At 36.9% G+C, this 27941-nt stretch overlaps 2 protein-coding genes across 2 annotated transcripts; one reads left to right on the forward strand and one right to left on the reverse strand.

The window, feature by feature from the left end:
• Nucleotides 1-2483: 2483 nt before the first annotated feature.
• On the forward strand, nucleotides 2484-5089 carry LOC127957004 (protein FAM163B). The gene is made up of 3 exons (XM_052555332.1): nucleotides 2484-2650; nucleotides 4006-4121; nucleotides 4213-5089. The coding sequence occupies exons 2-3, from the start codon at nucleotides 4029-4031 to the stop codon at nucleotides 4663-4665; spliced, it is 546 nt and encodes a 181-aa protein (XP_052411292.1). The 5' UTR covers nucleotides 2484-2650; nucleotides 4006-4028; the 3' UTR covers nucleotides 4666-5089.
• Nucleotides 5090-9696: 4607 nt separating this feature from the next.
• adamtsl2 (ADAMTS-like 2) lies at nucleotides 9697-24988 on the reverse strand. Its single transcript, XM_052557118.1, has 19 exons — nucleotides 24757-24988; nucleotides 21636-21738; nucleotides 21325-21467; nucleotides 20436-20511; nucleotides 20078-20180; nucleotides 19851-19996; nucleotides 19648-19771; nucleotides 19479-19559; nucleotides 18653-18828; nucleotides 17969-18260; nucleotides 16336-16687; nucleotides 15123-15223; nucleotides 14889-15015; nucleotides 13755-13968; nucleotides 13140-13295; nucleotides 12060-12230; nucleotides 11804-11980; nucleotides 11436-11580; nucleotides 9697-10566 (listed from the first exon to the last, which is right to left on the reverse strand). Exons 2-19 carry the CDS (start codon nucleotides 21735-21737, stop codon nucleotides 10445-10447), a joined length of 2808 nt encoding a protein of 935 aa, XP_052413078.1. The 5' UTR covers nucleotide 21738; nucleotides 24757-24988; the 3' UTR covers nucleotides 9697-10444.
• Between the last annotated feature and the right edge of the window lie 2953 nt (nucleotides 24989-27941).

Below are 27941 nucleotides of genomic sequence, written 5' to 3' on the forward strand. Positions count from 1 at the left end.
AAATTATCATTAGAGGAGTGGCATCACTGGTTGGAGCGGTCAGGGGTACCTTTCATTGTTTGGACCAATCATAAGAACTTAGAATACATCAGAACTGCTAAAAGACTCAATTCCAGGCAGTCTTGGTGGGCACTTTTTTTCAGTCGTATAGATTTTTCTCTATCATACCGCCCGGGTCCCAAAAACGTCAAAGCCGATTCTTTGTCACGTTTTTTTGATCCTTCCGAATGCCCGGTGACTCCCGAGTGTATTTTACCTGAGAGTATAGTCATCTCATCACTCATATGGGAGGTCGAATCGAAGGTCAAGACGGCCTTATAAGGGGTAACACCTCCGCCCAGGTGCCCACCGAATCGTTTATTTGTGCCGGAGGAGTTACGCTCCAACGTTATTCAGTGGGGTTACTGCTCTAATGTAGCTTGTTATCCAGGGATAAGCCGCACCAAGGGTTTAGTAAAGCAACGATTCTGATGGCTCGCGGCGTTCACGAGTTTGTTTTGGCTTGCTCAGTTTGTGCCAGTGGTAAGTTGTCTAACCGACCTCCAGATGGGCTTCTTCAACCGCTGTCTGTCCCTTCGAGACTCTGGTCCCAATCGCACTAGATTTCATTACCACCCATCCCGGTTCCCCCACCGGCGTGACTCATAGATGGGGAGCCCACTTATTGGGTTAATCGTATTCTGTACTCGAGACGGAGGGGACGAGGATTCCAGTACTTGGTGGGCTGCTAGGGTTACGGTCTGGAGGAGAGGAGTTGGGAACCTTTTATGGACATACTGGATCACTCCCTGATTGATGAATACCATCAACAGGTAAGCTCGTCTGGGAATTCCAGGAGGCATTCCTAGAGGGGAGGGTACTGTCACAGTTGGTAAACCGTGATCTCGGCTTTTGCACTATGTGGGTGGTGTTTGGGTGTTTTGCGTCTGCACTGATTGTTTCATGAGGGCGTCTCCGCTAATTGTTCATCATCACCAGCTGCCATTCATTACCCTTCCCTATATGTTGCCGTGTCTAGCTTCTTGTGTTTATCAGAGTGTTGTTAGTCGTTTCCGTGTTCTCATGTTCTGCCTTCCTTGTGTTGTCTTCTCGTCGTTGGATTGTCCTGTCTTCCTGGAACCCTGTCCTCTCCAACTTATCCCCAGATCTCATCACTTACCTTCACGGCTCTTCCCCCACAGTTCCTGTGTCACACTCTCCTGTTGACAATGCACCATCGCACCCCGGATCATCTGTGAGCTCTGCCTCTTCCTGGACTTCGTACTCACTGCAAGATTCCCAGTATCACCTGTCTTCATGTTTATTGTTTGTATTCATTTATTAAATAATCAAAACTCGCACTTGCTTCCTCCTACTCATTGACAATTCGTTACGAAGTCGCATTTGTAATATCATCCATTTTTGTCTTCCAAACGATTATATTGACTATACAACAAATAAACAATTGAAATAAACATTTGTGTCACTTTAAATACATGTGTCAATACAAACTTACACACTCTGTGTAACCTGTATTAATGCAGTCAGTTTTGTCAACCTTTTACCCCAAATATTCCAGTGGACAGAAAGGCATGGATGATCCGATGGGAATTCTGAGAGCAGCTTTTGACAGAGGAAAAAGAAGAGAGGGAAAAGAGAAAAATAACCTTGCCGTACACTGCATCTTACTTATAAATTTATCATGACCATTTCTGTACAATACACTGGAATCTCAGCCTCCTTTAATATTTGAAGGTTTAATATTTCATAAACTAAAATATGGATTTCTCCACTTTTCCAACTATCTCCTCTTAGCAGCACTCAAAGTGATCCAACAGGAGGAATGGGAAGAAAGAGTTTAAAGTGGGACTAAAAGTATGAGAGAGAGATTGTGTGTGTGTGTGTGTGTGTGTGTGTGTGAGACAGAAGGAGGGAGTGGCTGCACATCTTGCAGAAATAATCTTTTTAGGTCACTTGCAACTCACTTTAAAAAAAATAACTAAATTTTTTCACACTTTGCATCTGGCAGCTTGAATAATGAAAGAATCACAGTAATAACTTATAATGCTATTGTTTAGCTACTATGTCTGTCAAAACCTTAAGACCTTAAGAGGACATCTGAATAAAATTATATAGCAAAAAAAATTATAATAATAATGTAAAAGTAGTGCAGATCTTAAAGATATTTTGTCCACTAATAAAATACTAAACTTAAACATTCAAATAATACTTACATAATCCAGTGCAGCTGTTAGATGTAATTTCAAATTAATATTTGACACCTAAAATTATTAGGCCTACCATATAAAATATGCTCTTAAAAAAGAAGAAAAAAACGGATTTAGTCAACATTTCTGTGGAATGGAGAACTTTGATTCCAGTATATGACTGAATGAGTGTGTGATCAGTGGGGAGAGGTTGACACAAACTGAGATGTGGGACGTACGTGACTCTAGGACGCTCTTCCCTCACAGCTCTCTCTCTCAGTGCTCATGAAGTTCAGCTCTCATCACAGCCTATCCGTTCAGTGATCTTTTTGTCTGATCTATGAATTATAGGAATTTCATACCGTATGGAGATGTGACTTCGTGAAAGTGATTTTGAGGATAGTTTGTGGTTACATTCGCCGGATGCGTTGGACACATGCCCTATGTTCTGTAGATACCACTATGTGAGTAAACACAACTTCATCTGTCTTTCTTTCTTTTTTCTTTTTCAAATAATTTATAACAGACCACAGACCACTTTTTTGGGTTTTTTTTTTAAATGCAAGACTATAATATTGTTATTGTTATTTATCATAGGCTATTGTTAAAGTACATCATACATTTTGTGCTGTTTGTATTAAGTGATGATGACCCTTAGATTTGGTTATATAAAGCTTTCCAAGTGATTTTGTGCAAATGGGTGACTTATGTGGGCTTGAATGAGTCTCTGGCCTGAGGTACTGTAAGACCAAATACTGTCATCAGAAAAAATCTAAAAGTCTTATTGAGAGGCCCTTTCTGATTCACTTGTGTCATGTTGCATCTTCATTAGCATTTCACATAGACAGAGACAGGATTATTTGGAACAGTAAACAACGACTACACTGATTTGTGGCTAATTATGACTGAATAACCTGAGCTGACTGAATGAACTGTTACATGTCGCCATTCCTTTGACATCGACATCCTGTGGAAATTGTGCAAGTGTGCTATTTTTGGAAAATAATTTAATGCATCATTGATCAGTTTATTATTCCACTGCTATGGCACATGCTTGAATACGGTTTCATAATTACTGAAATCCTGATCAAGAAGCATGAAATAGGCATCAGATGTATATGTAATTTCAACAATCAATTTATATTCTTATATTTCGCATTATATAAAATATTTTGAACATATGAACATAACATATTTTTCATAAGTACAGTACATGCATGTGTTTGTATTTATACATATAATAAATATGCACTTCATAAACATATTATGTAAACAAAAACTTTAATTTAGGATGTGATTAATTGTGCTTAGACCTTTTGACAGCACATATACATATATATATATATATATATATATATATATATATATATATATATATATATATACACACACACACACACACACATACACATATACAGTATATTTGATATTATCAGTGTTAAAGCTGTGCTGCTTAATATTTTTGTCGAATATGCCACTTTTTCAGGTTTCTTTGTTGAATAGAAATTAAAAAAAAATAGAATTTATTTGAAACAGAAATATTTTGTAACAATATAAATGTCTTTACCATCACCTTTTACCAATTTAATGTATCCTTGCTAAATAAAAATATGAATTTCTTAAAATAAACTCTTACTGACTCTAAACTTTCGAATGGTCATGAAAAAAAAAAGCCACATGGTTCGACCACTAATCCTGAGTCCTATAAACATTTCACTCAATATACAGTATGTCATTTTTATACTAGGCAATATTTTTTTGTATCATAAATATTCATTTTCACATGAATATGTGTTTTTTGTCTTTATGGCTTGCTCAGTTTGTTGATGGAGAGGATTTCGAATGACAGCCGGCACAGTGGTCATCACAGGTGGAATTCTGGCTGCCGTCATCTTGTTAACTATTGTCACAGTTCTGTGTTACTGTAGGCTGCAGGTAGATCTGCTCTTCTTCTATAGTCTCATAAGTAAGTCCCTCTTCTCTATTTACTCACATATTGAGTGTGACATCTCACTCTGCTCATTAGTATTACTGCTGTAAAAGAGACGAGTCGGAGGAGGGGGAGGAGGAGGCTGACGTTGCCAAGGCATCTCCAAATCCACTGCGCCAACCGAGTCCACCTGAGAGTCCGCTGAGTCTCCAACATTTCCCTGAATACACGTCCTCCAATCAGCTTCTAATGACTGCAGAGCCTTTTGAGGCCAACGGACCGGTCAGTTACCCTCAATACATCCCGCGGGTGCCCTACAGGCCGCCCCGCTCGTATACTTTCTGCCCGTCCTGCTCGGGGTATCTGCCGCTCCACATGAGCCCGCAGGAGGGGCTGCGTAATGGAGGTGGCAGGATCAGCTACAGGACTCTGCAGCAGGAGGAATTAGACCTGCCAATGGAGACGCCCAGCTTCCACAAACTCAACCTCATCCGCTCCGTCACCATGCAGGAAGTGCTGACGCATCACAGCATCAGCACCGATGTGTAGCACCTCGTATTCACCTGAAGTATTCTGTGATTCACTTTCATTATCCTGCTTTCTGTCCCCATCTATCCGATACATGATCTTTATTCATTCATTCAGAAGGATAGTCATGCACCAGTGTGATTTTAATGTCTTTATTGCTGTTGTTTTCATTTTTATATTTTCCATTTTCAATTTGTCATTCTTAGTTTTTGTCATGTCTAATTGTTTATTAAGATAACTTTTAATAAAAGAGAACATTTCTGTTCTCTTACTATCCTTATCCCTTCTTGTCCTAGATTTGACTACTTCGAACTATGTCTGAAACCTTGTATGACAGGCAATTCTCCTGTGTATTTATTTTTCTTTTTTTTGCCATCTTACGGTAAACCACTTGTTGAATTCCACAATCGTAAGTCTCTTTGGATAAAAGTGTTTGCGAAATGAATAAAAGTCAAAGTATTATTTTTATTTCATTTTTACTTTTAGTTAAGCACATCAAGTTAAACTAACTTGACTTGGCAATTAGCTGAAAATGTTATATATTATTCTATTTCAAATAATGTTTATTATTATTATTATTATTGTTGTCGTTGTTTTGGTTTCAGTTTTAGTTTTCATTTACTATAACAACATCTTTTAACCTAAAAACATAAAAAATACAAATGAAACATCTGTCAAAAATCAATAACAATAATTCCTTCATATTCATTCTATTTATACAGACTTTTCTGATAGTATGCAATAAAAATATTAGCTTATATATATATATATATATATACATACACTAATAGAGATTTTCAAGGGCATGGGAACTGGGAAGTAAAAATTTTATATTTCACATTCTTTCTGTCACAGATATTTCCTGCTGTAGTAAAATAGACGAAGAAAAGATATATTTGGTATGATAAAATGGTGTGGATGTATGGTATATTTCATTTGTGAAATGATAAAACCACCTGCAGTCATAGTTTCACATTTGAGGATTGTGAAGTTGTGTGTCTGTTTGTTTGATCTATTTAACTGACAGTTTTTATAATTCTCTGCATCCTCTTCTTTTTGTGTAGGGCCACTCAGTTTGCATTGATTTTGATCAAAAATACCTCTGATGTCACCAGAATAAATATCTGTTATTGTCTTTTATCTTTTTTTATGTGCTTTGTGGGGATTTAATGAACTCTTACAGTGTGAGAAATGAAAATATTTAACGGCACATGCTGTTTGCTGGCCAGCAGGTGGCATCATTTCTTGTGCAGAAAAAAAGGATAATTGGACAATTACAAGAATAGAAAATACAAAGTCTTACTGAAAGTAACTATGATTTCTGACTCCCTAAAACGGGTAATTTGATGCGATTTTAAGTTTTCCTTTCTCTTTGTAGTGTTACAAGGTGTTTGTGAATAGATAAGATCCCTGAAACATTCTTTATAAAAGTTAAAACTTGTCCACACCCTCCTAAAACACCCGTTTAAGCACGCCCCCACATGTCTATGTCACTGTGTGGGAAGAATTGCATAACACTGCCCAAATGTTCATGGAAATTAAAAAGGCGTAACTTTGATTCTCGCTGTAGTATTGTTTCTGCCGCCGCCATGTTGTGGAGAAGCTGTGTGTTCCACTGTGAAAGCAAAAATACTTTATTTGGTCTTCCAAAAGAAGACACGACTAGAAATCAGTGGTATTTACAACACTGTTCCTGAACAGTTCAAACAGAATATTTGTGTGTTTATAACACATTTTACAAAGGACTGTTTCCTGGGAGAGTAGCCTACAATGCCTGCTGACTCACAGCCTGTAAGTATGTTTTCATATGTAAAGGATCTTCCACTGATGATTCAAACGTGAATTCTGAGCCGATTAGAGCTTGTTGTTTGTTGTTTTTCCAATCAAAAATGCAGACATGGTTTTATGTTTACGCAGCGTGATGCAACGCAAGGTGTAAAAAGACAGTATAAGTCATTATAATCAGTAATTATGTCCCATCTCGTTTGTAATGTGTTTTATTGGTTTTGTCTGTTCGTGCTGGGAGATGGCATCACAGTATGGTAAGGGAAGTAACATTTAAGTCACACGCTCGAGGCATTCAGGCCAATCACAATGCACTGGATAGCTGGCCAATCAGAGCACATTTAGCTTTTCAGACCGATGAGTTTTGTAAAAATCTAGGCATTTCAATAAGGCAGGACATAGAGGAGAAACAATAATTTACAGTATGTGGAAAATTCTTTTTTTATTATTATTATTTTTTTAACCTTAAACACATTGCTTTACACCAAATACACAAAATAATGTAATTTTTAGCAACGTCATATGACCCCTTTAAATGTTTATAATCTTAAACTTTTCCAAAAACAGTAGATGGCACTGTCGTCAATTTACACTAGTCTCCTGAGACCCAAAACACCTATTTTTGGTACAAAATGCTGTCGCTATCCATAATACATTTGCATTTTAGTATTACAATATTTTGTGACACATTATATTGTTATACCCCTGCATTGTTTTGAATGTTTAACAATTGTATCAACATATGTAGCCTATATATTTCATATCCCACGATCCAACAGAGGATAAGAGGCACGGAGAATGGATTGGTTTTGATAGGGAAAGACTGCCTAAATGATTAGGCATGTCACTACTGATTTTTGAACTAATCAATCATGTTAACAACTTTACAGCACTTACTGTAAATTTCAGTGACATTGTAGTAGGGTCGCTTTGTGAAAACATCTAAATGGTTAATTATAGATACAGTAAGACAGAAACTCACCTGTTCCTCACTCATGTTGGTCTGCTGTATTCCCTGAAAATGTAAACAAGTGTTTCAGGTATCAGGAGACTAGCTTAAATTGACCGACAGAGCCATCTACTGTTTTTGGAAAAGGATGTTGCTCAATTGCATTTGTGAGAAAATCAAGCCAAATTTCCCTTATAAAAAGGCAAATGAGTATCACAGTTTTTTGTTTTTTTTTTAATTTGCAAATCACTTTGCATTTGTTTGAAAGTCGAGTTTTTCTTTGCAAAGCATATTGTGTTTATTTGCAAAACACTGGATTTGTTTGATGAATATTGGCACAAAATTCGCTCCATATATCTCCCCTGACTAAGCATCCACTGTGAAGCTGTCTTCCTGGAGAGCGTCTGCTGAGTTCCAGTTTTGAGCTAATTACGTTCTGCTGGCTTTTGGTGAACAATTAAAGACTTTGAATTGAGTTGCCTTTGCTTTTGGATCTTTTTGCTGCACCCTGACACATAATATGCGTTGTAAACTATTATAACTTTCATAAATAATTGTAACCAAAGTTAAAATTAATTCAAATTCATAATGATCTTTCTAAACATTTTAATATCAAGATGTAAAATAAATAATAAAATTACCAAAAACACACTAAACGTTTACCTACAATTACAGTTTTTTTCAACTGCTTACACACAAAATTATTACTTGTCACACAATTTCTAAAACCTGACACTCTAACACCAGAACCACATGCTAAATCTGCAAAACCATACACAAATTTTTGGCCTTTTACTCAGTTTTCAATTTCGTTAAACACTTTTTGCAAAACACAACACACAATTTTCCATGCAAAACACAAAAATCTGACAGGACGTTTCTTGATTTCCTTTTATAAACACAACTAATCAAAATGCCACACTAATTCATCAGTGCCTCACACTAACTCCTCACATGTGCAAACACTTGTTGCTTTACTTAACAACAACCAATCATAACTTTAGTAGTGGCCTATAAATAGGCCAAAGGTCAAGTAATAGGTTTTGGACAATTGATGCAAACACTGCAGACAGAGTAAGAGGAGTTGGAGGGAGAGCCAGAGGACGAGTTTGACTAAGAGGAGTTGGAAGGGGAGCAAGGGGAGCAAGGGGAGGAAGAGGACGAGTCAGAAATTGAGGAGGACAAGGAACAAGAAGAGTGGTCTCGAATGAGATTAGGGCTACAGTAGTCGATCATGTGATAAACCATGGTTTAACAATGAGAGAGGCTGGACTGAGAGTTCAGCCTAACCTGAGTAGATTTACTGTGTTGGGTATAATTCGAACCTTTAGAAATGAGAACCGGTATATAACAATCTAATCTAATGTAATGTACATGTGTAATGTTCTAATGTAATGTTCTAATGTAATGTTCTAATGTACACATCATAGGCTTTTTCTACCATAACAAACAATAAATCTATTTTACTGTAGTACCCTTGCATTCATTTACTACAGTGAATTGCATTGGTCACAGTTTGGTAAGGTATCAAGAGATAATATAGCATGTGACGTGGATGACGTATGTTGGCCGGACCCAGAGAGATGAAGCCTAGATACACTCAACCATCTCCACATGCAAGCACACACATTATGTTTGGTTTTACACTACATGCTACGAAACTATATATTTTTGATGCATTTTTATTTCTTTTCAAACTGTGTACACTAATACTACTGTACATTTACAACCACAAAAAGCAAAAAATTAAAAAATAAAGTTTGGTTTTAAACTTGGTTTTAATTTTGCTTTTGAATTTACTTTATATATTCAACAGCTCTCTCCCAATTACATTCAATCATGTACATGTGAGCTTTTAAAAGAAGAGCTTTAGGTTATGAATAACATTGTGTATATGACATAATCAAAAATATAACATTATGGTAAAGGTGTTTACAACGTAAGACAAATGTTTGCTTTTGAAATATGTTTGTGATATTTTGACTCTAGTGTTTCATTTTGAAAGAGATGTGAGGCATTTTGCATCTTGTGTGTGCAATTCTTGAATTTGTGTGTTAAGTTTTGAAAAAAAGAGGAAAACTTTGGAAAATGTGTGTAAGCAGTTGACAAAAACTGTAAGATGAAAAACTATAAACATTTAATTAAATCTGAAATATCAACAAAACCGTATATCAGTAATACTAAAATGACACTGATAAAACATACACCTTCTTAATGTAAATTATATTATATTAAAACGTGTGCTAGAAATATCCAACAACAAAAAACCACAGCATTTCATTTGAGTATAATATTTATTATTTATAATATACTGAGAGGTACACAAAAGTTGTTCTACAAGAAAATCAAATGACCTTCATTTGATTGTCTTTTGTACTTGAGGTAAGGTAGTACAATGCATTAAGTTTAGTGTTTCTTAGTAAAACAATACATGAATCAGATACATTTTCAACTATAGCACGTTCAAGTGTCAGGACTCGCTCAATGACAAGGATAAAATGACTTGGGTATGTCAAGCTCTGCTAAATCCATTGTCAATCAAAACTCAAATGAATGAAATACAAAAATGATTGAACTGGATGCATACAGAATGAGAGAACCCAATAAAACTACTGCTGTGACCAATAAATTAACATAAGCCTAGGTCTAGCAATAGTTAAACCGGATAAAGTAAACAGTAGAGCGTAAGAGCCAGCAGTGGCTTGAGGCTCAGCCTGTGTTTGGATGTACAGTACTAAATCAGCCATCTTCAGCCAGAGGTAACATTCAGTATCCACCTCTGCCACTGCCAGATAATAAATGTCCAATAAAACCTGACGAATAATAAATACTTTTAAGACATGCAATATAATCCTCTGAGCAATAACCAAATAATTTAATATTTCCTTACTGCATCCCACAATTACAGGACATTGTCATGAAGCAGGTATCATTTTTGTAATACTGACAGTAATGCAGTTTTATGGAGCTAGCTTAAGATATAAACAAATACTGATTCAAACTTCCTTTGCTGCAATCCTTGAACAGATGACATGAACAGATGAAAACTTGAGCGGTGGAGACTAGCTAGGAAGCTCGAAGATTACGGCAAGAATGGCAACAGGCCTTGCTGTAATACCAGTGACTGCACAGATTCACCTTCAGAGCCAGCGAGCAGTTGGTGGTGGGACGATCCTGGCAGTTTTCATCTGGAGAAGCGATAAAGAGTTTATATTCATGGTATTTATGATTTTTCTGGATCTATACCACATGTTTGGCTATCATAATATGTAGAATTACAATCAGAGGGCAATGCTTCAAAATGCATATTTCATATTTAAGGGATAGCTAACCCAAAAATGAAAATTCTGCCATCATTCATCACATTCATGTTGTTACAAACATGTATAAAATCATAAATATAATGAATGCAATAACAAGGACTAAAAAAGGCACATTGATTACATGACAGCAATTGCCACATGTCATGTGACCAAAGAATTATAAAGAAGTAAAGCTATAAAACATCCCTTACCGTTCAAAAGTTTGCGATCAATATACAGTAACAACAGTAATATTGTGAAACTATTACAATTAAAAAATATTCCTGTGATGTTAAATCTGAATTTTCAGCAGTCATTACTCCAGTCTTCAATGTGACATGATTTTTCAGAAATGATTGTAATATACAGATTTATTATCAATGTTGGAAACAGGGGCGCTGCCTAATTTGTAAATTTTTGGACCTGTGATAGTTTTTTTCTGGAATCTCTCAAGAATAAAAGTTAAAAAGAACAGCATTTATTATTTATTTATATATTTCTGTTACAATACGGATTTATGCCATCACATTTTTACCAATTTATCATATCCTTGCTAGATAACATTATTCATTTATTTAAAAAAAAATTATATTGTATATTGTTACAAAAGATTTCTATTTTTAATAAATTATGTTCTTTTCGACTTTGTATTGTATACATGAGATTACATAGAATTATATATGAGAGTGGGAAAACAATGACTTAATAATGACTGAAAATAAAAGTATTTTTCCAGTGAACTGTTAAAGGCACACCTGGAGGTTCGGTGGGGCAGGGCTGGAGTGCACAGGTCTGCTTGTTAACAGGTTTGGTCAAAGGGTCACATCCACGAACAAGCTCTCTTCCCTGATAACACTTCACATCTCTCATTCGCACACCGACACCACAAGTCTTGGTGCACTGAGAAACAGATGAGTACAAGCAAGGACAAAGAACAGTCAAGTACACCTGAACGTGGGAACCTGAATAAATGCATCATCAATGAATCTTCAATAAATGCAGCATTCATTCATTCATAAACTCACTTAGCGTACTGTAAAGGCCTACATGGGCAGCGGTCTGACAGACATAAATACTTGCTGTCTGTGGCGTAATAAACTGAATACATGTTTTAATGTTTCACCTCAGACCATGGCGTTGTGTACCACTTGAAGCAAGGCCTCTCGAAGCAGGTGTCCTCATCTACTGGTCGCTTGCTGCTGTCACATTCCTCGTCCTCATTGATCTGGACCTTCCCCCCCGTGATGCCCACACACAGCACAGTCCTTCTCTTCACACCGCGTCCACATGTTGTGTTGCACTGGGAGACAGAAGGCAATGATTACTGGAGAAATATTGACAAATGATTCATTTTCCAAACATATAAGTGTCATCTTCACCCTCTCCCAGTCTTGGGTCAGCCAGTGTGGAGGGCATTCGTTGTCTCCGCAGGGATGAACGGCCAGAGGTTTGTTTTCAGGTGAGCACTGAGACTCAGGTACCACACGGCCCTCCGGTGTTTTGCAGTACACATGCCGCACTGTTTTTCCATGCCCACAGATGCCTGAACACTGAGAGGAAAGGAAGAAGAACATTTTTAACATTTGAAGCATTAAATGTCTTCCTTCTGATCTTACTATGACAGTCACTACACAAAAAATGCTTTATATCATGTCCTAACCAGCTGAAACAATACATATTAATTTGACTGTTTACATTGAAATGTATAGATTAATTTTATGCAATCACTTCCAATAAGAACCACAATTGATATTAAAGGGTTAATTCGCCCACTTATTAATAATAATAATTAAGTTCCAAACATTTAACTTTCTTTCCTCAGCAAAACACACACAAAAATATATTTTGAGAAATTCCCATACAATGAAAGTCAGTGGGCTCCGATGTTGTTTACTGTAATCTTTTGTGTTCTGCAGAAAAAGTCATCCAAAATGTTCATTTTTGGTTGGACTATTGTTTATGTGGAGCATGATTTTGGGCCAATGAGACTCCCCTGTACATTGTTGACTTAATAAAATAATAAAATAAACATTAACTGAAATAAAATAAAAAAATTAACTTCTAATACGTAAAAGTTAAGGAATACTATATAGACATTAAAAATAAAACTAATAACAAACAACAAAATAGCTTGAACTGTGGCTAAAATCAATATATATATATATATATATATATATATATATATATATATATATATATATATATATATATATATATATATATATATATATATATATATATATATATATATATATAATCTAATTTAAAATATTAACAATACTAATTGTATATAAAGGGGGTAACACTTTAGTATAGGGACCAATTCTCACTATTAAATAGTTATTATTAGCATACCTATTGTGTGCTTTATTGCATTGTGCTTGATTTAAACCCAATTTAAAGAAAAAACCGTCAGACATTATGTGTGCATTTCAAAACTTGACAGTGTTCCATCTCACCGGTCCCCACTCAGACGCTGTCCACTGGCGCTCACATGGAGGGCCGGTGCAGTTTTTGGTAGACGCTGGCTGAGTTGCCTCATCACATGCATGGGTTTCATCTGAGCATCTGACCTCTCGTGTAACCAGATCCCTGCGACCACATTTAGCTGGACACTGCACAACAAACAAAACAAGGTTCTCTCACTATGTTAGTTTGTTAACATTGACATGGTCCAATATGATCAGTTATCTAATTAACAAATGCACAAGAAACACACTCCACTGATGCACTGATGACTCCGGAGGCAAAGCATTTTATATTAATAAATAATTACACATTCTGTATTAAAAACATTTTCTGAATCGTTAAGAAAAAAAACAATTAAACATTTTTTTTTGTTTGACAGTAAATACTTTTCAGGCAATATGTTAATGGTATGTTAAATCTTCAAATTAGACAAAAAAAATGCCATGTACTATTCTTGTACCACAGTTTTGCTACTCATATAAACTGCATCTGAAAATTATGTTTGGGAATTTTTACTGGACAAGGCAAAAAACTGAACTTTATTTATTTACTTGCGGTGTATGGAGGTTATAATGGAGGCTTAACTAAATGACCTCTTAACCTACCTCTGACCACTCAGCTACCTCCCATTGAGGACCACAAGTGGGGCTCTTACAGGCCCGGCGCTCTGGGGGGCGCTCTAGATGTGCCTCTATACAGAGGTCACTGTACACAGAGCTGTCTAGGCCGGGAGCCAGCATCTTCCAGCAACGCACAAGACGAAACTGGAAACCTTCTCCACATGTCCGAGAACACTCACTCCAGCTGCTTGCCTCCCATCTACACGTAAAGACCACAGTAAGAGTTTTGTGTCAAGTACCACTTTTCATGGGACATAATAAAATGATTGGAATGACATGAGGGTGACTAAATGATGACAGTATTTTCATTTTTTTATCTTTTCTACTAAGTCCCACGCTGTGGAATTGTGGATTAGTATTAGGAATTCTTTCCACATCTTAATCATTTGCTCCCTTAATTGTGGCTACAAAAGCATACATACTCTATATGTCATACTGTATATGGTAAATCACATGATAGAGCCAACCTCACTGGTTCTCACACATCACACACACAATTGTGCTTCTGCGTTTATTGTGTGTGATGTGTTTTATGTACAGTATGTGTGTCGATCATTGATTAGATGTAAATAAAAGCATGAGATGGATCTGTTCATCATATAAAGCAATCATATCTCTTCACTCCAATTAAACCACTCAGTTTATATGGATTTGTTTTACAATGCCTTTATGACCTCTTTCTAGGTTTTTGTTACTTTGACTTTCAATGGAGGGAGAGGAACTTCTCAGCTTTCATTAGAAATACCTTAATTTGTTTTTTTTGGATTAACCAAATTCTAGTTGCACTTTATTTTACAGTACGTGTACTAACATGTACTTATAGTGTACTTACAGTGTATTTATCTAAGAAAGTTCTGGTAATACAAGGTAACTACATGGGGTAGGGTTAGGTTTAGGGGTAGGTTCAGGGTTAGTACCTAGTTATTGTAACTACTATAATAAGTACATAGTATGTACATGAGGAACAGGACTATAAAATAAAGTGCTACCCAAATTCTTATGGGTTTGCAATATGACATGAAGTGAGTAAATGATGACAGGATTTTCTTTTCTGTGTGATATTCTGCGCAGCTCCATACTTTTTTCTCCGCATTTCTGTGACAGTTGCAGCACACGCACCTGGGTTGGCATTCTCTGCCAATGCAGAAATCATGGACTGGCTCTGGTCGAGTCAACGCATCACAATAAACATCATCCACTTCAATGCCGTCATACCGCACACACATGGCAAGTGATTTCGACACGCCTATTTGAGGAAAAAGCATTGCATACACATAAACAAACATGGTTATGATGAATGTTTATGTGTGGATGTTTGTGGACAAGGAGACTAAGTTCCAATGCCTCAGTTACCTATTGAGCAGGTCATACTGCAGGGCTCCTGTGAGGACAGCTTCCAGCGGTACATGTCAGCAGCGCTCAGTTTATTCTTCTGAAGGAGCCTTTGGTTATTCCTGCAGAAAAGAAAATAGAGCATCTTAGACTAGACCACAGTATAGCCACCTGCACTGTGTATTAGGCAGACGGTTAACGTTTGTTGATGTCGAGACACAAACTGACACTCCAGTCATAAAACCACTAACATTTTTACCATTCCTAGTCACACTCATTACCTTAATGTCAATGCTGGAAAACAGTGCGTTCTCTCAACTAGACAGAAGCCAATAAAATTTGTTCCTTGTGATAAATTCCTGGGATTTATCTGATGCGACAAGCGTAGTCTGTACCCGAGTGATCTATGGGACGTTTTTTCCACAAATAACAAAACATCTTGAATTATGTTTCTCAGACAGTCAGTCTTCCTAATATTCAGGCCTTCTCTTCGTCTTCCCACCTGGATTCTTTCCCTTCTCCTTCGGATACGAGTAAGGGCATTTCATGAGATGTTCTTTATGATCTCTGGCAGAGGAGCTGGTAATGCAGTGTTTGGACGTGGCGGAGGGAACCCAGCATGAATTATAAATATGATGGAATGCAATCCCGCCAGTCTCTGCTTGGCCGTCTCCCCTCGGCGCTCTTTGAATGTCTCAGAGAACGTTAACAAAAAATCCAAGCCAGAGCTTGAGTCTGCAGCACATTCCTTTCTCCCACTAGCAGGGCTGTCCCACCCGAGCCTGTCCAGCATGACTTTGGCATGCCAGGGTGGAGGTCTAAGACCTACCCCTAGCATTCGAAACTGCCAAAAGAGTCAACTGATAAAAGACAGCCACTGGTTCATTGGCATGATCTTGAGGTTTCTTGCTTCATGCTCAACCAGAACTACTAATGAGCTGATTAAAGACTTGAAAATGTGATTTAGCTGTTGTTAGCTTTGCATAATGTAGAGTTGGAAGAGTAACTTTTTAAGTTATGCCATCACTTAACAAACCAGCATGCTGGCTTTTCTGACTTCGAATAAGAATTGGAGTTTTGATGACTCATCCTGCACTACACAGAATTTTATCCAATCAAATGTCCTCTATAATGAGAATGCCCCTCCCAATAAAACACCACTGACCAGAAAGTAGCAAATCACTTTCTTACCAACCCTAAACTTTTAAATGAAAATGTACATAATCATGTTTACCTGGTTCGATTGCTGCGATTGCGTAAAATGGTTGTAACAGTTCTGTTTAGGAGCAGGAAGTCCCCGGTGTCATTTCGCCGTTGCCCGAGGGTGAACTCAAGCAGTGAGCCGTTAAGACCCGCTTGCTCAAGACTGCTGTAGTCTAACTCCAGTGGGCCTTCAGAGGACAAGCCATCTCTACGAGTAAGAAGCTGATTGGTTGAGATGTTAGCAAGAACACCGTCTGCGCCAATCCGTTCTCCCAGCAGCACCCTCCAGATGAGGTTTTCAGAGTTTACCATGTCCTCTGCTGGTCTGCTGATTGGTGCTAGGCCAGGGGCTCCTACTCCACTGGGCCAGCTGCAGTTCCCCTCTTTTAAAACAAAGGTTTGACTTATTAATGAAAAGATGGAATCACTTTTCATTCATTAAGATTCAATTCATTTTGTTTGAGGGCTGTACCTGTTAAGGTACATCTGAAATAGATCCCAACAACTTGGTCAGTACCAATCCAAAATAAAGTCTGGGTTTTAAATGGATCACTACAGATAGCAACTAATTAAAGGGTTTAAGGGTAAGGTTGTATCATAGATTATATTGCAAGACAGGGGCACAACCTTCATCAGGAAAACCAAACTCATTTATAATTATTCGTGTCAGAGAGACAACAAACACAAATAGCCGTAACTCTCTGTCTTCCATGGAGGGAAAATCTCAGGCCTCTTTGAATTTTTCATCATTTCTAGCTAATCTTTTCTGTGGCTGATGCATTATAAAGGACTCCATAGGGCCAGTAGAAAGAGGCCTTTTAACTCACTAATGATTGCCCAGTGAACCAAAAACTCTCTCTGTCTTGTCTGTTCTCCACTTACTTCAGATACCATGAAAGCATGTGGTGACAACAATATTTGGCCATTTTAAGGTAATTTTTTAAAAACTAAACAGTTTTTTTTTTTTTTTTTTTTTTTAAGAAATCAGCATATCAAAATCAGCAAAGCAGCATATTAGAATGATTTCTGTCAGGTGACACTGAAGAATGGAGTAATGACTGCTGAAAATTTAGTTTTGCCATCACATTTGTACTGTAGTTTTGATTAATTAAAGGCAACCAACTGGTAAGCCCATAAGAGAGTTCTTTAAAAAAAACATTTGAATCTTACAAATTTCAAATATGTGAATGTCAGTGAATGTCAGTGTTCAGTGGTCAATTATACTAAAGAATTATAAGATTTATTCATGTCTATATTTTTAACTTAAGGATATCATAATGAAATTAAGTTTTGAATTAGATAATAAAAGGTAATTTAATAAAATAAATGTCCTGAAACATTTTAAGATAAAAAAGAAAACATTGGGAGAGAAAAAAAAACACACACACACATACAAAATAATAGAAAAAAACATATCCCAAGGGTCTCACTCTAACTTTTCACTTATTTATTTTTTTAATTATTATTATTTATTTTTCTGCCAAAATATTCTAAATAAAGTGAATGTGTACACAAATCTTACACAAATAGACATAAAAACATTTAACAATCTCAGATTTACTTTCCTTATGATATGAAAACCTTAAATGCCAATAAATGAAATTAATTGAGCTACTTTTTGCCAGAAATGTATAGACAAATACAGAGCAGATTAAGAAATTCACCTGTAAACTGGACTTGTGTGTTAGCATCCTGCTGACAGTCAATGTTAGCCGTCTCATACACTTCATTGGTTTCCTGGCCAGGCTTTTGTCCTTCCACAGCTCGTGGCCCGGTGCTTGTCTTATCATACACACTCTCATTAAGGTGTAAAACACTCCCAATCTCCACAGACACCAGACTGGATCCTCCTTGGGGGCCCGTGTAAATGGGGGGCTGGGAGACAGAAGCCATAGAGTCCCTCATCACTGTGTACTCATAGGTGATATAAGGATTTTGGCCATTTTGGTTCCAGACCTTTGAGGCAAGACAGAGACATGTCCAGCAATTAAGAGGAAATTCTGAGAAATATATCTCATTGTACACTTTGCAGGAAACAAGCATTCTGGACTGCTCTGAGATAATATTTATGCTACACAATACCATGACGATACAAGGGCACTGAGGTTGAAAGATGTCCAGAATACAATATTTCCGTTTCTGAAATACTGCGTCATCGCACATTTGTCCCATAAACCCAGAGCGAAGTGAAATAATTGAGTCATTCCTCCTGGGACAATAGAATATTACCATTTACGCAGAGTGAACCATTAGACCTTTGGCCTGCACTAAGTCAAAGCCATGGTTAGCCAGCCAGTGAGATTACCCATGAGCCCTTGGCGGCGAAGAGAGGACCACAGCTACAGTACCAGAACATTGATGGGCTGATCGATGGGCCCTTTTGCCACGATGTACTCGATCCCCGTCTCATACACATCAGTAGGCCGCCGGTATTTGAAAATGGTCCCTGCTGCGTGGAAGTTCTGAGGGGTGTCCACTTTATATGCTCCGTTGAAGAAAAAGTTCCCTGCTTGGTCAGTCACAGCTGGAAAATAACAAGGGTGAGATATAATGATGGGAAGATTGGACACTTTTATTGACTCTTTATTGAGCAAAACAAACAAAAAGTTAAAATTTTATTTATATTCAAATTCCCGAACACATCCACCCATGCAATCTTTGATCATAACAATATTTCCAATTACAAAAAAAAAAAAACATTTGAATGTAGAAACTATGGGAAACATAAATAATTCATCTCCTGAATCATGAACAACTCATTCATGAACCAACCGTCTCTCGAATTCTATTTTTGTTTTCAGTTTTCATTTAATTTTAGTTTATTCATTTAGTCATGTGTATGTCATTTTGTAATTCTTTTTAGCTTTGGTTTATTTTTATTTCAGGTCAGCCAATTTTTTTCATTTAAGTATTTCAGTTTTTTATTTTTTTTAAAATATAGTGTTTATATTTTATTTAATTTCAGCGTTATTTAAATAAATAAAAAAACACAGATTTGTAATAGTTTAAATGTTTTAGTCAACAATAACACTGATTACTAGGGCAGTTATTGTGTTTCACTTGGTCTCCCTTGTCATTGAAAAAGCTCGATATTACAGATGAAGTATAAGTATCATCATACTCTGAAAGTCTTACACACAGCTGAACGTGCAAGCCATTCAAAGGTTTGCTCACCCAGGATATCTGCAGATTTCTTCCTCTCTATAACCTGGATGTCCCATGATCCTTCTGGGATTTGAGTTATGAAAGAATAGCCTTCGAAGAAAGAGTTCGCTTAATTGATGAATTTGCACAGTACCACTTTATATGAGTGCCATTCAACCTAACACTGAACTCACATTACCTAGACTAGAAGCCCCACGGCGAAAGTTCCCAGTAATGCGACTGCAGCTGCTCCCATCTCCCTGACACACGCCACACTTGTCCAAAGTGTTGGGGGAGAAGAGGACACCATCACATCCAATGGGCTGCAAAGGTACACATCAGCTTATAAACTAAGATCACATGCCTGAGAAATCTTACAGCAATATACTGTAAGCCACTTACTTCACATCTTCCATTGACACACACGCCCCTGTAGTTGCTGTACTTGCAAGACGTCCCATCACGTGCAGCTACCATCAACTGTCTTTGACCATCAGAGGTGGTGCAGTGCAAGTCACATGGATTACTGGAGATATGAACGTAGTCATCTACAGGAATATGAACAGTTCATTGTTTTAACGTAAATTATACCTTCACAGCACAGCTTCATTAAATAAAATGGTTAATACCAGGATAGAGAGGTTTCCAGTGGTAATTTTTTCCATTGTAAACCTGAGAGTTGAATGACCAGCACTGCTCTTCTCTGAAGCTCCTTCCTGTCGAAGGACATTCCTGTAATTCACAGAAAGAGAGTCAATTGAATGCAAGTGAATCTCGCTTTACAGTCTATTTGGTTGCAACAGACATTAAAACTGGCGAAAAAAAAGAAAAGCAAATTATGCATGAATTAATGGTAAGCCTCAGGTGGAAGTGGAACGTGGGGCTCGCTGTCAAGTCAGGCATCTGGGATGTATTTCTGTTAGACAGACTAAATGCACTGGGAATGTGTGTGAGAGGGAAAAGGAAAGACGGATACTGTGAGCTGACCTTTGCATTGCAGAGATGATACTTCTTTGCATTGCCTGTGCATGTCATGTTGTCTTTACCGGTTGTTGTTTTCTTTCTTTGAAGGAAATTGTTTTAGTTTAGTAGCAGTTGGATACAAAGGGACATTTATTACACTCAGAAAGTTTTCCCAGTGCTTAATAAAAAAAAATTAAATGATTTAAGATTAAGGATTAGAAATGGTTCAAGGAAGAAAACTAAAACCAACAACTTTTTTTTTTCTTTCAGAACTTATTAGAAAAGTGGAACAAAAACATTGCATGTGAGTAGACTAACTTATGGATGGCCCAAAAAAATCATGCCTGGATAAATCATAATTATGACACAAAAGGTATAAATTCTGAAAGGTCAAAATTGAAACAAAACGCTGGATTCAAGTAGGACATAAGTCATATTTTTCTCACAATTATTGCTTAATATCTCACAATTATGATTTAGTGTGTCCTAATGTCTTTTTTTCCTAGAATTTAAACGTTTTATAATTATGAAGTTTTATCTTACGAAAATGACTATGTCATAATTTCTACTTTTATACAATTATGACACCATGTTCTAATAATTATGACACTTTTATCTCATAATTGATTTAGCATGTCAAACATCATTATAACTTAGTATGTAATAAGTTCACCTTTTTATATCATAGTTATGATTTATTAAACATAATAATAACTTTTTTCTTATGTGGAGGAATTGGGTTGCAAGCTGACTATTTGCTGTATTTTGCAGGTAGGGTGGTGTCAGGGAAACCTCGTGCAAACATTCTTCATATAAAATTTATCTTGCTGAAAATCTGACTGACATTATAAACAGGAACAGATTGTTTTTATAACAGCTTTATAAAATGGTGTTTTGTGTGACAGCCGCTGACCTTTGCTGTAGACAGTGTCTTTCCTGTGACATGACTCCTCCTCCACAGGTACGAGTGCAGGCGGTCCACTTTGTCCATTCTCCCCACCAGTACGTGATCACCTCCAACCCGTCCTCTAGACTGTTAGAGGCAACAACCTCTTCCTGTGGCAAATAAAGTCTTCATTTAGAAAATTACCAACATCTATACTAAGAGCAAGCTAAAACATTCCTTATATTATATTACAATATACATGGCAAAAAAAAAACTTAAATCTATTGAGACATGGGTTTTGATTTATTAGCAAAAAGATTTGTGTGAATATAACAAACCTGTCCTCTACTTGAGAGATTGCCCAGAGACAGAGCCAGCGTTACAAGACCAAGCAGCACCAGACTGCTCTCCACATACTGGGCCCTTGACCAGATCCTCATCCTGCAGGGAATGAATATTTGGAGAAAAGAAACGGAATAATCTCTCGAAAGGTTTAATTAGTTTTTTTTTTTTTTTTTTACGGATCTGAGCACAAAGGAGCTTCAGTTCAAGTCTGCTATATCTTCTTAGGATATCTTTGAGTGGATGACAGTGAGTGTAGACTATTCCATAGAACACTCTTAAAAATACAGGTTTTAAAAATAAAAGGGGTTTTCACGGCGATGCCATAGAAGAGCTAGTTTTTTACAGTTCTTAAAATAAAACAAAATATTAAGAACATTTAATAACCTAAAGAACGAAAAGGTTCCATGGATGCTAAAGCACCATTTTTGGTTCTCTAAAGAACCTTTTAATGAACAGTTCTTAAAATAACCCTTTTCTGCTTTAAAGAACCTTATTTATTGTATTGAAAATACACTTGGATTAAAAATATTAGGGGCACATGCACTCTCAGTTTGCATGTGCTTGACAAATGTTTTGGCAGGAGCGCATGAAATACAGTGAAAGAAAGAATGAGATTCTCCAGCTTGTATTCAAGTGACCAGTGATGCAACAACTTACACACACATAACTGCATTCAGATATATAAGACGACACCACCATTAAAAAACAATCACCAAATCACACAGAGTTCTCCAGTTCTCCTCCATCTCATGTCTCCTCATCAGACCTGCACCTCCAATTAGGTAGGCTCCTTAAAGTAAGCAAACGGATCGTCTCACTCTGTTTGCAGTCTGGCTTTTCCTGGCACTAAATATTGGTGACAGGTGTCTTAAACTACCCACTGGAGCACCTGGAGTTCATTATCCACCCCAGACACAGCTGGAGCAGCGCCAGCTCGCCAAACACTCGTCTCCCACAGACCACGCTGCGAGGCTGCGACGGCCGAGACAGACCTTCCTCTTCTGAGCTTCCCAGGCTACGAAAGAGAGTAAACACAGGCTAACCCCCTTCCCCCCTCCCCTGGGGCCTCTGCTCAAGGGAAGAGGGGTGTTTTTCTTTCCCTGGCAGCAGACAGACAGCAGGGCCGTTCCCCATTTAGGGGGGCAAGCCCTGTCTATGAGCTGGAAGCAGACTCATCTTTCTCTGGAAGAGCTTCTGGTCACAGTTTCCTCAGCTCTCAGCAGACTTCTCATGTCTCAAAATCAATGTTGCAGCTTTCTATCAAACAGGTGAAGGGTACTAACCCACAGCTGGAGGACAGTTAAGACGAGGTCAGGCATGCAAGTGTTGAGAGACCAGCAACAAGTCTCATGACACAGATGTAGACAGATGAAACTGAAACATGGAGGGCAGATAAAATTGACATTTATCTCGAAAGGATTTCAAGCTATGGATCTGATCCTTTACCTAGTTATAATTTTTTGTGACTTTTTAATGTGTAAAAAAGCATTTCCTGTGAGTGTGTCATAGACTTGATTTATTAGATTTTATTGTAGGTTGATTAAAAGAATATGAGTAAACTGTAAAAGGTGCAGTAGACTGTAAAACTATTTGCATTACTACCCGGTGTTTTTATGATTAAAGCAATACGTTTACTGGAAAAATACTGAACAAATTGGGGTTGCACTTTATTTTACAGTACATGTACTAACATGTAATTATAGTGTACCTACAGTGTCAAGAAAGTTCTGGTAATACAAGGTAACTACATGGGGTAGGGTTAGGTTTAGGGGTAGGTTCAGGGTTAGTACCTAGTTATTACATAGTTATTGTAATTGCTATAATAAGTACATAGTATGTAAATGAGGAACAGGACTGTAAAATAAAGTGCTACCCAAATTGGTGCAGAATTGACTTTGAATCCATTTTCACTCAGAAACTGAAATTGCATCAAGTGCTGACACCAGAAGTCTTAGTTGCTCTCTGGATAACACGCCTGTCTGGAATACTTGATTCTTATTGGTTAATCGCTGCAATTAACAGTCAGATATTTATTCACATCATCCATGGCAATAGTGTGTATATTATTCCACTCTTCTGGGTAACTTTCATGGCTTGGTCTCACACCACAGACTCACTTTTTATGGTTTCATCGAAACGCAGATGATTTCATCTTTCATCTGAGTTATCAGTTTCAGCTCCAGTGAAAATGACTTTGGAAGAGTCCAGTGTTTAAATGACTGTAATGTCTTTAGAGTGTTCATCTTGTTGCTAGGCAGATTGTTTTGTACATTGTAATGAACAATCATTTTTTGAAGCTTTTGGAGACTATATGACAAATTATAAAATCATTTTGACAGTTGTTTATGATCATGGATCTATAACAGCCAAGTACAGTCATGATCACAGAGTAAGAAGTAGTTGAAACAGAATTGTGTCCTGGAGCTCTTTACTTTATAGTGGCTCTATCTTCCTCATTTAGTTGCTTGGCTCCTGTCTACACATAAGCTGCTCACTGATTTCTTGTGGTTCTACTCATCAATTTATCATTCATGATGATTTATTTATGTAAGTAGCTATTTTCACGATTAATATCAGATTAATTTACCTCTTGACACGTTGTCAAAACCACACATTCATTTTCTAGGGGTTTTTCAATTGGACATTTCAAAACATGACTTAACAGAGCTAAATATGTTATATTACATTGACTTCTCAGTAACAAACACCATGACCTCATTGCAAAAGCCCCACTTCCATGTATTTATTACAGAATTTATCATTAAAAAAGCGTACCAAGAACATTGTCTACTTTGGACTTAAAGTAAGTCTCAGCTGTTCTCTGCAGCTGGACCCAAAAAGAAAAAAAATACAGTGCCACAGTACTATCACATGATTTTTTATTCCATTTATTTCTCCCTGGATGACCATTACTGTCACTTTATTTTACTTTCATCCAGTTCTTTGCATCAGCAGAGTAGTTAACAGTGTTTGTTTGAGTTTGTGGAACAAGTGTCTAGTCTGCTTGGCTTCCCATGCTCTTTCCCAAAACATTTAGCACGATTCAGCAAAATGGACACACACACACACACACACAGAGAGAGAGTCAGTCACACAGTAAATATTTGCTCTTACCTGCAGTCCAGGGTCAGTGTTGGAGCTGAGTACTGCTTGGACAGTGTGGGTGGTGCTGGTGGTGGTTTCTAATGGTGTGTTCTGAGGATGTGCCTTGTAAAGAGGGTAAGGTGTGCTCCTGCATCCCTCCTCTCCCCCTTCCTCTCCTCCTCCCTCCCGCTTTCTTTCCTTCAGTCCCAGCAGGAAGAGAGTGGCAGTGCTTGGGAACGCCTACATGAAAACAGTTTCCCGGCTGGTGCCAAGCTCATGGGCTGCCGCTGCTGTGTGGTGGAGCAGAGCCACAGTGCCACAGACTCAGCCAAGCTGCTGTCTACTGGTCTCCGCTCGCAGACAGACAGGGAGGAAGTTGCCGTTTCCCACAGAGAAGCCCCCACCATACCCCTCCTCATCACATCGGTCCATTCACCCTGCACACAAACAGATCATCCTCTCTTGTGTTTCCCGCTGTGCAGTAAGTCTGCCTGATCTTGCACGTTCTGCTGTTGAGAGACCCATCGGTAACACGGGCCGCAGTGTAAGAGCGCTTCATGGGACTCCTGATAACAATCCCAATGACAACAATGAGTATTAGAAAACACTACAAATTAAACACTTACATTAGAAAAGGAGTGGGGAACTTACATGTATGCGTTATACTGTAACCTATTAATCCTTGTAAACATTTTATGTTTTCATTTTTATTTTGTGTTCATTGTATTTCAATATATACACATGCACTTTTATACATTTACATTATTTAACTGAATATATACACTCTAAACTAACTAAACGTCACTTGATTGTTCATCCCAAAGAAGCACAAAGTCACTTTTACGGACTTTTAAATTAAATGTTCCCTCCTGGTGGAATGACCTCCACAACTCAATCCGAGCAGCTGAGTCCTTAGCCATCTTCAAGAATCGGCTTAAAACACATCTCTTCCATCTTTATTTGACCTCTAACTTTATCACTCAATATTTTAATTCTATTCTTTAAAAAAATCCAACTACCTTTCTAATCTTTTTGTATACTATTTTCTTTTTATTTGTTATGCCATTGTGTGTGTGTGTGTGTGTGTGTGTGTGTGTGTGTGTGTGTGTGTGTGTGTGTGTGTGTGTGTGTGTGTGTGTGTGTGTAAAGTTTGTAAGTTGCTTTGGATAAAAGCGTCTGCTAAATGAATAAATGTAAATGTCTACATATATATATATATATATAGATAGATAGATATATATGAATGATATGACTAAACTACACATATATATATATATATATATATATATATATATATATATATATATATATATATATATATATATATATATAATGCTTATATATTTAAAAAATACAAATATAAATGAAAAATAAACTAATAAATAAACTTTGTATGTTTTACTCATTCTATATTTGTGTGTTTGTGTGTGTGTATATATACATAATATATATAATATAATATATATATAATATATATACATTTTTTTATAAATTTAAATTAACAAAATTTAGTTTCAAATAAAAGTTTTTTTAATTGTTTTCATTATTAATCTAAATAAAATGAATGTGCTTCCTGTTTAAAATGAAAATGTAAAAAATTACACGTCTTGTATAGTATCTTCATAAAAGGAAGATTGGAAGACAGCGGTGGATGGAGAAAAAGGCTTGGGCAGCACAGGCAGATAGCTGAGACCACCATGCCTGTGTGTGACGTGTACATTTATAGACCACATGTTCTCTTCGTTGCCTGTCTGTCTGCTCTGTACATTAGGGACGCTTCGCTACACTTAAAGCTCAATCAAACACTCCTCTCAACCACAGATTTGTATGGTGATAGACATACTTCAGGAGATTTGCACAGTCTGGAAGTCTGGAGGAATGGTCGCTTTTTAAAAAGCTTAAAATTACAAGGCACAAAACATAGGAAAGGTTTGTGTGTGTGTCACAGAGAAAGAGAGAAATCCTTCAGTACTTCTAAGGTGAATGGCTGTGTAGGGAAAATGCATATTGGTTGTTATGAACGGACAAGAAAAAATAGCTTTTCCTTCAGTCTAAGCAAGGGAATGAAAAACACTCATTGTGGGTCAGAGGGAAAAAAAAAGTTGGGAATGAATACACAAAAATCATTTATTGCTCTCTCTAACTAGCTGTCTAATTCACCACACATGAATGCATTCACTGCACTCATAGTCCAAACAAATGTTCTTCTCACACGACAGGCATGTTATTAGAGCCTAATTCTGCAGGGTCTGTTTGGAACAATGAATCAGCTCTGCTATGCAAACTGATTGTAAGCTAAGCAGATATGGGGAAATAAACAGACCTGCATTTTAAAGTCAAATGATTACTACTTTTTGGCTGTTGGTTCTTGGTATTAAGGATAATGATTTGGTCATGCTACTAGTCTGTTGTGAATTATTCACCAATGGTTATTCCAAAGAAATAATAGTAATAATAATAATAATAATAATCTTTATCAGAACTAAAGAAACTTCCAAAACATGCTTTTTCTCTGAAACTGTTGTTGTCCCTTAGGCCACACAAACTATTTGGTTAATGTTAACCAAAAGTCAAATGCACTTAGCTATTTAGGCATTGTTTTCGGTCTGGCTCCATTCTGGTATGGAATTTCAAACACATTTTGCGCAAACCCTGTAACAAACAAAATGTTTTGTAGTTGCAAAGTATTGTTTTCAAAGAAAAAGGGCTAAATAACCTAATGTCATCCATGACAATATCTAACTGGATCATTCATAATTTAGTGCTTTGTATGTAAACCTTTTTATTATTTATTCATTTTTATTTATTCATTCCTGTCAACTGATCATTCTTATATTGCTCCCTAACAGCTGAGCATGTGTACATATAAGCAGATGGTAATAAAGATGCTAATAAGAAAAATAATTACCTCAGTTTAAATCAAGTGAACCAAAATAACAATGGATGTCACTGCCTTAAATATAATTTCTGGAAGGCGAAACCTTTATTTTAAATGATGGTAAATGTACACTCCTAAAAAAAATAATGTTTCACGATGACATAGAAGAATAAAATAACTTTTTTTGTCTAAATGGTTCCATAAAGAACCTTCAAAAACATTAATTTCTTTGTGGTGAAAGAAGGTTCTTCAAAATTATAAAAAGGTAAGTGTTATGAATGCACACATGAAACGAGAGATTCAATCGCAGTGTTTTAATAGGCTAATCCAAAAATCT

This window comes from Carassius gibelio, chromosome B5 (assembly GCF_023724105.1).
Source record: "Carassius gibelio isolate Cgi1373 ecotype wild population from Czech Republic chromosome B5, carGib1.2-hapl.c, whole genome shotgun sequence".
Lineage (NCBI taxonomy): Eukaryota > Metazoa > Chordata > Actinopteri > Cypriniformes > Cyprinidae > Carassius > Carassius gibelio.

Excerpts from the sequence above, each read along its gene's own strand:
- adamtsl2 (XM_052557118.1), bottom strand. The coding sequence starts at position 21,737 with ATGAGGATCTGGTCAAGGGCCCAGTATGTGGAGAGCAGTCTGGTGCTG. Across the intron at positions 21,468-21,635 it reads ATCTCTCAAGTAGAGGACAG|GAAGAGGTTGTTGCCTCTAA; the intron begins GTTTGTTATATT and ends TATTTGCCACAG. Across the intron at positions 13,969-14,888 it reads GGCAGAGAATGCCAACCCAG|ATGGGAGGCAAGCAGCTGGA; the intron begins GTGCGTGTGCTG and ends CTTTACGTGTAG.
- LOC127957004 (XM_052555332.1), top strand. The coding sequence starts at position 4,029 with ATGACAGCCGGCACAGTGGTCATCACAGGTGGAATTCTGGCTGCCGTC. Across the intron at positions 4,122-4,212 it reads TGTGTTACTGTAGGCTGCAG|TATTACTGCTGTAAAAGAGA; the intron begins GTAGATCTGCTC and ends TCTGCTCATTAG.